Source organism: Schistocerca cancellata, chromosome 6 (genome assembly GCF_023864275.1).
Source record: "Schistocerca cancellata isolate TAMUIC-IGC-003103 chromosome 6, iqSchCanc2.1, whole genome shotgun sequence".
Taxonomy (NCBI): domain Eukaryota; kingdom Metazoa; phylum Arthropoda; class Insecta; order Orthoptera; family Acrididae; genus Schistocerca; species Schistocerca cancellata.
The window spans coordinates 111,083,748-111,096,180 of NC_064631.1; the positions used below are offsets into that span (position 1 = coordinate 111,083,748).

At 36.8% G+C, this 12,433-nt stretch overlaps 1 protein-coding gene across 2 annotated transcripts in view; it reads left to right on the forward strand.

Moving 5' to 3' along the window:
- Nucleotides 1-8,533, forward strand: part of LOC126190815 (interleukin-1 receptor-associated kinase 1-like) — a 177,500-nt gene extending 168,967 nt beyond the window's left edge. The window contains exons 13-14 of one of the 2 annotated variants that reach the window (XM_049931381.1): nt 4,731-4,949; nt 5,894-8,533. In XM_049931381.1, coding sequence (XP_049787338.1) covers nt 4,731-4,901 — 171 coding nt within the window. In that variant the 3' untranslated portion in view covers nt 4,902-4,949; nt 5,894-8,533. Of the gene's footprint in view, nt 1-4,730 lie in introns of both variants that reach the window. The other variant, XM_049931380.1, reaches the window with a different exon arrangement.
- Nucleotides 8,534-12,433: the final 3,900 nt, after the last annotated feature.

Genomic DNA, 12,433 nt, shown 5'->3' on the forward strand with positions numbered 1-12,433 from the left:
TTCACCCACAATTACCAGTATCTTATTAATTTTGTCACATTACTGTGATGTGGACTAAATTTTTAAGTGAACTGGGGACTAGTGAGTGCTTTCAGTGACCTATAACTGTAAGCTCTTGACATGGTTCAGCAACCATATTTCAGCATAACAGAAATGGGGTGCTTGGCCTAAACACCAGGATCTAGACCTCAAGGTGATGTCATGTCAAAGGGGTGTGTGGCTGTTGAGTTAAAATCCCCTTGGGCAACAGCTTCACTCCAATTGTTTTAGGGTTGTCCTTATAAGGTGAGGCTCTGCCTGAATTGACCTTCATTACTCCCAACTACTTGTGGCATGAATAGAAAATATTTTTTCCAGTCAAACCCCTCTAGTGCATCTGGTGGGCCAGTAATTGATTAAAACTAACATCCAACCACTTAAGAGAACTTGACGGATGAATCCTAAAGAGCAGTCACTGCTTGATATTATAGGTGCCAATTGAAACTGGGTTCGTATTTATTGTAATTAAAGGGAATAAGGGACATTCTATAAGATGTCATCTTCATTCCTTCTAAATGCTCTAGAATGTGTGATTATTAGCCTAAATTAGTGGAACAAATTTGGATATGGAATGATGGTTACTGAGGTCTCAACAACTGAATATGCTGGAAGACTTCATAGGTGCAAAAAATTAATGAATATTCTGTTATTGAAAAATAAAATTCCTTTAATTCAAATGAAGATTTAGTCTCTTGCCACTGATAATATGAATGTAGTCTTCAATAAATTGCGGAGGAATTGGCCTGATCAAGGTGTGAAGCATGTAAGAAACATTATGAAGCAAGTAATTGAAAAGTTCAAGAAACCAGCTGTGTTTACAATAACATTTGATTCCTAAATCTGCCTTCATACATTTAAGTTATTTTCTCCATCTGAGAGTTTACTCAGCTATGCCAAACCCTTTGTGGTGATTAGGTGCCAATGATATAGCCAAATGTTGCCTGTATGTAATTGGCAGGCAAGTGGCAGGTCATACCGTGATCTAGGTGTTAATTACTCACTTCCAGAGTTTTCATCAATTGCTTCAGCATCCACTTGTCAAATCAGTGCCATCATGATAGTGGAGTAGTCTATGATATCAGATATTTATTATGTGATTTCAGTCTCCTTCCTGAGTACCAGACTCATGGTTAACAGTGGATATTATACTACTACTACTACTACTACTACTACTACACATTGAGCAGAATTTCGCTCATTCTTTTAATCATTCTGGTATTGTGAAGAAATGATATAAATTTATTAATAGCCTTAATGAATACCAGAAGTTTTTTTTATTTACCATATGGGTCACAATTTACCAATTAAACATCACTGATGGGCAGCAATATTTGTGACACAGCTAGAGGAATCAGTATTTGCTCTCTACGCTCATTCATTCATTCATACATTTATTGTGTCCCAAACATGAAAGACAAGTTCAGGTATGTGAAGCAGGTCAGAGTATACACTGACAAAATAAAGCAGCTGGTAAAAGAAACTGCACTGATTATTAACTATGTTTAAAGTGCTGTTAGCTGGTGGTGTTTACTAAAGCTACACTTAAGACAGGCAAAAGAAATGAGAAATTTCTACTTTCAAAAAAAAAAAAAAAAAAAAAAAACAACTTTTCCTTCATTTATATTAGATAGATGCTGGCTACCTTATTTTTAACTTAATATGTGCATGACTACATTGATATTTTACGTAGAATAAGAGTTACCTATGAATTGTAAGGATATGGAGAATATGGAGCTCTACCTGTATGGAAATTCTTTCTTGTATTGGGATTGTATAAATCACAGTTTAACTAATACTGTAACAAATACCATTTAGATGTAACTGCACTCAGAAGAAAGATCGAAGAGGCCTCTTCAAGATTTGGAATTATTTACATGATTCCTTTCTCCTTTGAAAAGTCACGTTCATGTGTTAGGAACAGGAGCAGACTCAATACTGAACCTTTGGGGAGGGGAGGGGAGGGCAGACCCACATTTTATGCTTCCCCACTCCTTGTTTAACAGTTTTTCTTAGTCTCATTGTGTAAATGTAGACCTCTGTCTTCCGTTAGTAGGTTGAGACCCCACTCATGCAAAAGATGCCATTAATGGAATAACATGTCAGTTTCTCAAGTAGAATGTTATGTAAGTCTGGAAGCTTTCATGACCCCTGCCATTGAAGATAAAATCTTTTGAGCTGGTAAGCTGCATCGTATTCCTCTTAAATCTTCTCCAAAACTCTTCCCAACCACTCTTCTAGAATCTTCTTCAAGAATGTTCAGTTACATGCGGACATGAGATGACCCCTGAAGAATATCCTACCAGAGAGGTCAAAACATTGAGTCTTGGAACTGTTTGAAGAGGTTTATTTTGTGACCTAACAACTCCGAACATTTTACCTTCAATGGGCTATCCTTTGTGTGTTTGCAGAATGTTGTAACTAGATTCGAGGGGATACCCAAAAGATCCCAGGATAGTGGTGCTCTTGGTGTAGCTTGCATAGTATACTTTTCCCCACTAGGGTGTGTCGGCAACTTCTTGGTTGTTACCTGGGAAGGTTTTGGCAACAAATCCTCCTCATTTCTCATATTATCTTTTAAGATTCACTGAACTGAGGTCCTCAGCAATCCAGTTAACTCTGCCAATGTTCAAAGGTGTCAAAGAACAAGTTCACACATTTTCTCAAACTTTTCTTCTCCTCAGGCAGTTGACATATGACTAGAATGAAATTTGTCGTTAGTCACGTGCCACCATTTTTTAAGTGAGAACACCACTGGTTCAGTTGAATTCTTCCCATGGTGTCAATTTTCTGATTTAAATATCACAACAGTTTCTGAGGCATTTGTCCTATGCAGGAAGCAAAATTTCATAGAATCATGAGGTTCTTTGCTGGGAATTGAACCACTTTATCATGTACAAAAAGATGAAATCACTTGGAGCTAAATGTGGGCTTTAAGGGAAAAACATCTCTTTTTCAGCTTTTGCAGTAACTCTTGTTTCTATGTGGTAGTGTGTGGCCAAGTATTGCCATGCAAAATACAATGTCTGTAGTCAAGAGATATGATGGTTATGTCTCACATTTCTTAATGTCTTATAGTAGGCTTCAGGATTAGTGTAACCATGACATTCCTTCAAAATAGTTCCCATTAGATACTGTACACTACACTGGTACTTTTCCAATACGTGAAACATTTCTGGAACTCTGTCTTAGGGATATCTTTTAATTCTCTCTGCAATGCACTTTTAATCTCATCTATGCTTGTAAAATAATGGCCCTTTAAGATATGCTTTATTTTTCGGAACAGAAAAAAGTCACATTGAATCTTATCTGATAAGCATGGAGTTAGGAGTGTCATTGCAGTATTGTTTTTAGCCAGAAATTCACAAACAAGCAATGACGTATGAACATGTGTCTCATTGTGATGCAGTAGTGTGCACTACACCATTGAAGTTGAAGAATGCAGTGAACATAATCTTCACATCTGACCAAACTTTTCAAACATTTTTCAATCTTGGTGATCCAGAATGCCCCCAATGGGGGAACCGAGTCTTGGTAGTAACATCATATTCGTAAACCCATGTTTCATCACCTGTTATTCTTCAGTTATTCTGCATTGTTGTCAGCTTCATCTAGCAACTCCTGAATAACTTGCATTCTGTGCTGGTTTAGTTTGAAATTCAATGATTTTTGGACAAATTTTGCTCTCATGGGTTTCATACTGAAACATCCAAAAATACTTCATGACTCAAGCCAATTGATTTGCCAACACATCAGAGACTTCTCCGACTGTGATTAGGTGACTGTTCATAATAATTTCTCTTACTTTTTCCATGATTTCATCAGTTGATAATGTGGTGGGACATTCAGGGCACTCATCATTTTCAGCATCTTTATGGCCTTTTTCAAAACTCATAAACTCTTGTTTTACTTATAGCAGATTCAACAAAAATAATACAAAAATACAATAATACAATAATACAAAAATAATATTTAACATTTCTAAAATGTTTCTGTACTTTATTGTGTTGTTATTGCAAAATTTTAATATAAATTTTGGATAACTTACAGACAAAATAAATAATCACTGATGATGCTACCAAAATGTGTTATCTTTTTTTAACAGACTAAGTATCTGATATGGCTAATATTGCTCAGATACTGTTCTCTTGTGTTGACCAACACAATAATGAAAAAATGAGAATCAGATTAATAAAACACGCAAAATTACAAAGTTCTCATTCATTTTTGAACACATTTCATATATATGGGTTCACTAGTTGTCCCTCGTTTCCGACTGTTTCTCACAAACTGTGGAGAAGTGGAGGTCTGAATACCTATTGTTTCAAGTAATTTTCGGAAATACGAGATGATGTCGTATACTCCAGTGACTGATTTAATTTCGTCTTTACCATCATTTTGATCTACAGTTGGTCATCCATTGGCTTGCTGTGTGTAGTGAATGTTTCAGTTTTGTAGTAACTGTTGCTTTCGAACCTCTCTGACTTTCATGCATAAATTCTTCATACTATTCTGACTCAGGCTATAAAGGAAATCTGTCTGAGTCACTGTAGTTGATACATTTTGCTTGTTCTTTGCTTACCACATTGAAATAATACTAAGAACTGGAAGGAAGTAATAAATAAAATTTGTGACATTAATTTCTTTTTGCTATTTAAAAAAGATTTAATCATATTTTTACTATTGATCCGCAGGTAGAAGAGAGGGATGCTGTGCTAGTAGTAAACAATTTCGCACCTGGAGAGGCAAGTGTTGGTGGCCTGCCGTTACTCTCTGCACTTGGAATTAAGAATGAAGATAACATCAGAAGTGACAGTAACAATGCAGACAGTTCCAGTGTTAATGAAAGCACACACATGTTGTGATAACACTGCCGTAATAACATACTGAACATCTTTCCATAACTGTTAATAGTATGTATTTGACATTTATGCAGCAGATTCCATTTGTTAATATTAATATTAAATTTAATTTTTCAGAGAGTGTAGAGGCTTGTCCTATTTAAGTATTATGTATGAACCACACACAAAGGTCAACATTTTAATGTGATGAAGGATCAGGAATAGTTTTATTCCACCAATTTCTGATATTTCGACTCAGTTTTAGGCTATCTTTGCCTGCATGATGACAGATAGTGGGAGGGGTGTTAATCAGTCAACCAGCATTTACCAATTTTGTCACTTCAATGCAGATTTATGGAAGGTGGACAGAATCTTCTGGACACTAAGAAACAAGCTTTCATATAGAAACTCTTAAGCACATGCAACGGAAATAAGTGGGCTCAAGGTAGTTTTGTATACTATCATGTTTTCTCTCTGTGCCTTCATTTTACTTGGCAGCTTTAAGGTAAAAATGAATTGTCATGAAGTTACTATGTGAATGGTTAGCTAACCATGTTTTCTCCCCAAGCATTCATTTAGTCCTGTGACATGTTAGTTCTCATACTTGGCACCATAAAATTTGGTTGAAATGTTCGTGATTCTCATTTTATAGGAACTAGTATAGTTTCACTGTCTGCCCCCATAGCTGAGTGGTCAGCATGATGGATTGGCATCCTAGGTGCCTGGGTTCGATTCCCAGCTGGGTCGGGGATTTTCTCTGCTCAGGGACTGGTTGTTGTGTTGTCTTCATCATCATTTCATCCCCATCCTGTGCGCAGGTCGCCCAGTGCGGCGTCGGATGTAATAAGACCTTCACCAAGGCGGCCGGACCTGCCGCACAAGGGGCCTCCCGGCCAATGATGCCAAACGTTCATTTCCATTTTCACTGTTCACAGTTTACAAAATTTGAAATTAATCTATCTGGAAACTGTATCTGTGAATTTTGTTGTAATTGTCTGCTGTTTTTCCCTTAACAGTTTCAGAGAGGGCCATCTCAGAAGCAGAGAATGTAAGTTTCACTTTCATAATGACAAACCTGTCTCTTCATGTTTTACATTGTAAGTACCAAGATTGAAAATGATTTGCAAAATTACTGAAAGCTCAAATGTCTCTAGTAATTGAAGCAGTAATTGTTTCTCCAAGGTGAAGTTGTTGTTGGTGGCTGTTATGTACTGGGAACTGTATAATCACTTATTTTTCACAAAAGCCTCAAAACATGATGGAAAAAAAAGAAAGAAATCTTATAATGGCTCTGTCTCTACACTACAGTATCATTTGATCGTGAATAAAATTAAATTTTTATCATCTTATAATGTGCTTCATACAAGCAAAGATACAGTTTTGTCAATTCTATCACTACAAACAGGCTAATGAAATTAACATCCCTTAAACTTCCAAGCTGGTAGACTGTGCACATCTTCAGAGCCAAAGTGGTGAACTTTACCTTTGGAGATGTCTCCGGCATTTAGAGAGGAAACGTTAGGAGAAAGGCCATGGCTTGTCAGCCCGGAAGTTTTGAGTGATGCCAGTACCAGTTGTGAAAGTTTACATTGTATAGTAAAATTAATCTAAAGTTATAATACATATGACGTTACATATAGACAGATACCATTTTAAATGGTTATTCAAGAAATCTTCTACTTTATAATAGAAATTACTTTTCATTTATTTTTCCAGGTCTGTTTCAGTATTTTTTGAATTTGGTTCACACTTTCTCTTCCTTATTTTGGGAGAAGTCTGTGACTTGTTTTTGAGTAGAGAGCAGAGAAATGAAAATTTGTGCGTGGTACATTGCATCAGTTGTGCTTTCTGATTCTGTGAGAACTTAACATCATTATTATCATTTTTCTTTTTCCTTTTAGTGCCATTAGACACCACACCAAGTAACTATAAGGAATTTCTGGAAGCCTTTTTTGCTTTGGCCACCTGCCTTCTCTTGTCTTTCCAGCTGTGATTTTGCTTGTAAGCCCTTACAATTGTTGAACAGTGATCTGTACTTCGATCAATTATGGATGTCTTCCTGATTCAGTCCATTACTCTTGAGGTCCTTCCTCATTGTCTTGAATCATTTATTGGAGACTTTGCAGTCTTGGAACTTGACATGTTGCCCATCATAAAGCATGATTAGAAGTGGAAATAAATAATAGAAAAACAAATAAATCCTAAGGCTATATGAGTATTGAAGCTTGTATCATTGCAATTGTACTTTGACACTTACCCAGTCAGTCGCCGAGCCACATGCAATGCATTCTAAGTACAGAGATTTAAAAATTTTCCTGTTAAAGTGGTGCTTTAATTTGGCAATGTATTTCATGTTATAACTGTTTGCATAAAAATACTTGTCAGAGTGGTAGAAAAAACTGTGTTTGTTGTTGTTCTGACACAGTATGTATTGTAATTCGTATCTCCTGTTCTAGATATTCCATTCCTTTCCTTTCTTCCTGTTGTTTCTTATATTACATTTGTATGAAAATTTGACCACACAGCTTTTTGCGGGAGATATGAAAGCATTTCTTAAATTCATGTCACTTATTAATTTTTTATGATATGTATCTGTTTCAAAATTTGTTTTTGTATAAAGGGAAAATTGTTAACAGGATATTTTTGCCATGTATTAACATTCTTTGAGAGGAAAGAAGTCTAGGTAGTGTGGAGTAAGAGAAGATGTATCGTAGAGGCCCAGAAGCTGTCTCTTTCATTTATTTTAGCTGTTCATTATAAGAATGAAGTGGAGATAAGGAATATGTTGTCAGAAACTACATGTTGCTTTTAGGCATAATCATAATTATTTACAAAAATGAGAAAAGTTTGATAATGGTGGTTAATGGGTAAATATATGGACAAGAAAAGCTATCTACAGCAAACACAGCATAACTGTTAAATAGGTGTGAATTAAATTGACAGTTTTTGTCCTCTTTACTTTGTGTGTTACAAGGAGAGTACAAGTGATTTTAGTACTGAAGCTAATGTGCCTGTTCTATGCACAGTGAATTTAAATTTTGAACTAAAATAATATTTTAGATGAAGTGAAACATGGGTAATTGTAGAGTGAATCTCTAAACGCTGTGCTCTTTCTCCTTGTTTCTGATGATGCTAAAGATGTGATCTCCTCCCAGTAACTCTTAAAATTGATTGATTATTATGTACATATTTTTACAAACCAGTTATAATGAAGAGGAGAGAAGAAAGGCAAATAGATTTTAGAAATTTCTATTTTTAGAGAAAGATTTTATATATTATTAAAGAATTGAGTGAAATGATTTTCAAGAGCAAATGTGATAATTATAATGCTTGCTTAAAGTCTGCATACTGTTTTGTTAAAGAAGCTGAGCATAATGGAGATAAGAACTCTATTTTATATTATACTGTTATTGTGGTTAAGAAGAGGATTTAAAAACATATAATGCCACATAGTGAGGAAAGATTTATAAGAAAAAAGCAAAATAAAAGAAAACGAAAAACATTTCTGTGTTAATGCTAGTCTTACTTTTAAGGGAATTGTAATATCAAATGTTAGATATTTTTGAGAATATATTTTAATATTAATAGTAAAATTTTTGTAATATTTGTCATTGAAGCATGAAGCTGTTTGATGAATAAAAGACTATTTCCATTAAGAATTGTATTCTACTTTTCTCTCTCAAAGCTAATAGTGTATTATGAATCAAAATAAAGTACAAGGTAACTATTGAGACACACACACACACACACACACACACACACACACACACACACACCCCTCATGCTCACATAGCCACTTTCTCTGGGCAGAATGCCACTGTGTCACACCGTGAAGTAGCAATCTGCAGTGGAGCAGGGAAAGGGGAAGGGATAACAGGATACAGCTGGGGGAGGGGGTGAATTCAGTGCAGCCTAGTAGAGCATGCAGGGATTAGATGATGGCAAGATAAGGCAGCTAGGCACAATGTTGGGAGGCAGGAAGGGGGGGGGGGGCAGGGAGTGGAAAAGGAGAGCAGCAAAGAAGGGAGAAAGACCAGTGGGTGCATTGGCAAAGAGTGACACACAATGAGGGTGATGGGATGTGAATTGAGAGAAGGTGATAGGACAGAGGGATCAGAAACTCTTGGGTGGAGGGCATGGGGCAGTAGTTTACTGTAGGTTGAAGTTGGGCTGATTTCGGGAGTTATTTTGTAAGTGCAACTTCCATCCATGCAGTTCAGTAAAGCTGATGGTGGAGGGGAGGCTCCAGATGGCTTGGGTTATGAAACTGCCATTGAAATCGAACATGTTACATTTACCTGCTTGTTGTGCCACTGGGTGGACTTTGCTCCTGGTGGACAGCTGGTTGGTAGTCATATCAATATAAACAGCTATGCAATGATTGCAGCAGAGTTGGTCTATGACATGACTGCTTTCACAGGTGGCCCAGCCTCTTAAGAGCCTCTGGTAGGACTGGAAGAGGAAGTGCTGGGTGGGTGGATAGGGCAAGTCTTGCACCTGGGTCTTCCACGTAAGTGGCATAAGGATGAAATAGGACATTTGGAAGTTAGATGGGTATGGAATACCAGTTTAGGAGGGGTAGGAAGGATCTTGGGTAGTTATGTCACTCATTTCAGGCATGATGATCAATAATAAGAGCTCTGATAATGGATGTGGTTGAGTTATTCCAGTCTGGGATAGTATTGGGTGACATTGGGGGTGCTCTGTTGTAACTAGTTCTTGGGGGTTGTCAGAGGATTGGGGATGTGTGGATTTCCTGTGTGATACTCACACACATCCCCACCCTCTGGACTGCTATGACACAGTTGCAGTCTGGCCAGAGCAGCTGGATATAGCAGTCATATTTGCATGAGGTGTGCTTGCTGCTTGTGTGAATGTGTGTGTGTTCCTTTCTGAAGAAGGCTTTGGCCAAAAGCTTGATGTGTAACAGTCTTTTTGTTGTGCCTGTCTGCAACTCAACATGTCATCTGTAGGGTGAGTAGCAGTCTCCCCTTTTTGTAATAATGTTGATATCCACACTGTCTGTTAGAAGTGAATTCGTACAAAACACTTTTTTATCAAAAAAATCTGGCATGACACACACTTTATTGTTTGTGAATGTTAGAGGGAAGTATGTTAAATAATGGATAGGTATGTTGTGGAACAGTGTATTTATTCCCAAACTTAAAATTTTCAAACAGTATCCTGTTTGATACATATTATGTTTTAGATGTTTAACATAGCCATGAGCTTTATTGCTACTCTATTTTTTACTATTTGTATTGAAATACTCTGCTACATGAAGATTCAGTTGGTCTTACAAAATGTGGACTTAGTAAAGTGCTCTATAACATTTCGTTTAGTGAGTTCATACTTGGCATGGAGTTTTCCTTAACTACCATGCCTGGTTTTTGTCTTGTTTTCTTATGGATGTGGAATACAAGTCTTATGATTACAGCTCCAAACCTACTTACAGTTTGTTCTTTGAAGAGGGTTTGTAGACATTTCAACAATTCAAAAATTTGTTTATGAACTTGCCCAATCTAATCAACCCATATTGGCTACATTACATCTGTAGAGCTACTCTAATTACTAGAAATTTTAAGAGGAAGATAAATTAAATATAGTGATACATGTCAGCAGACCACGTACAAAGAAGGCTTAACAGCCACTAATGCAGGTGCAACAATGAATGTACTGAATTTCTGAAAATTTCTAAATACTCAAACTAGGGACTGACAATTGAGTTACTTTGTTATTGGAATATGACTAAAACTAATTAGACTACTAGTTAATTTTCAGGTCTTCCTTTTTCCATCAAAATGATACTTGCAGTCATGAATAAATTTTGAGCTAACTCACTCAATGGTTGCTACTGCACAGTGCATTTCAAACCTTGTTGTTTCATCTTCAGTTGCTGTTTACATTAGACTTTTCTTGTAATTTTCTTCCCTGTTCCAAAAACATTGATTATTACATTTTTCTTTCCCACTTTAAATCAATCTATTAATGATATTTTAACCTATATTTCAAAGTGCAATTACTGTAAATATTTACAATTATCTTTTGTACATATTCAATTACACAATAATTATAATTAATAGGATTTTATTTTTCTGTTTTTTTAATGACTGACCTTTCGAGAAATCATTTCCAGTGGTGTTGAATCAGACAGCATGGAAGGTGACTCTTGATCATTGTGTCCAGTCACCTGCAACTTATGTGTGGTTTTTTTAGGACGAAAAGCTGTCTTACTGCTGGAGTACAATGCAGCAGAGCATCATCCTGTTGATCATTTCCTTCAGTGCATGTGTAAAGGAGAACCTTCCAACAACATGGACAGTTCTACTTGCAAAAATTGTAAATTATTGTGTATGTTTAGTTGAGGAAGTGGAACAAAAGGTCCAAGTTGTCACCTACCATTCCTAATCAAACAAATGCCTGTTTGTGTATTAGTCAAATGGTTCAAAATGGCTCTGAGCACTATGGGACTCAACATCTTAGGTCATAAGTCCCCTAGAACTTAGAACTACTTAAACCTAACTAACCTAAGGACATCACACACACCCATGCCCGAGGCAGGATTCGAACCTGCGACCGTAGCAGTCCCGCGGTTCCAGACTGCAGCGCCAGAACCGCTAGACCACCGCGGCCGGCGTGTATTAGTCCCTGCATACTCCGCCAGACAGCATTCATCTCTCTCCCCACTCATACACTAACATCATTTTCCCACCCCCCCAGATTGCTGCTTGTTTCCCACATGATAGTTGCTTTCCAGATCAATATGCTGGAGTTGGTGATATCTCTCTCTCTCTCTCTCTCTCTCTCTCTCTCTCTCTCTCTGTGTGTGTGTGTGTGTGTGTGTGTGTGTGTGTGAGAGAGAGAGAGAGAGAGAGAGAGAGAGAGGTGTGCTTGCTTGTGTTTGTGAATTGTGTGTGTCTCTTTACCAGTGAAGGCTGTGGCCTATAGCTCTACGTAAGTATCTTTTATTTGTGCTGTCTGCAACTTGTCTTCTTTAAGGTAAATAGCAATCTGTCTTTTCCTGCATTGTTGATTTTACAAAAATTGTTCTTTGTGATAATGCTCTTGAATATAATGGGGATTTTCATATCCCAGTGGTGGCAGTTGCTGACATTAAGTACTAGTACTACTACTACTACTACTACAAATAACTACAAGTATTTTATTTATTTATTCATCCAGGGATCATCTTACAATGATACAGGTTTTGTCATCAAAATACACCAAAAATAAATAGCTCAAAATATACATATGCACAGAATATATAAGTATGATGAAGGAACCATCCCTTCATTTGGCTAAAGTGATTTAAGATGGCGAAACAGATCACACTCCACACTCCCCAATATGAGGTCAGTGTCTTAATAAATGCACTGTCTCATTCAGTTCATTACTATTGTATAGTGTTCTTTGATTTACACTCAAATTGCTCTGGGATAACTTATATTATAAAACATAGTTTTACTATTCCTGGATCATGAATATGCTGCTGTGCTGTCTTACACTAGCTCCAGTTTGTGTGGAAAACTGACTTCAGACCCATAAGTGTGCAATTA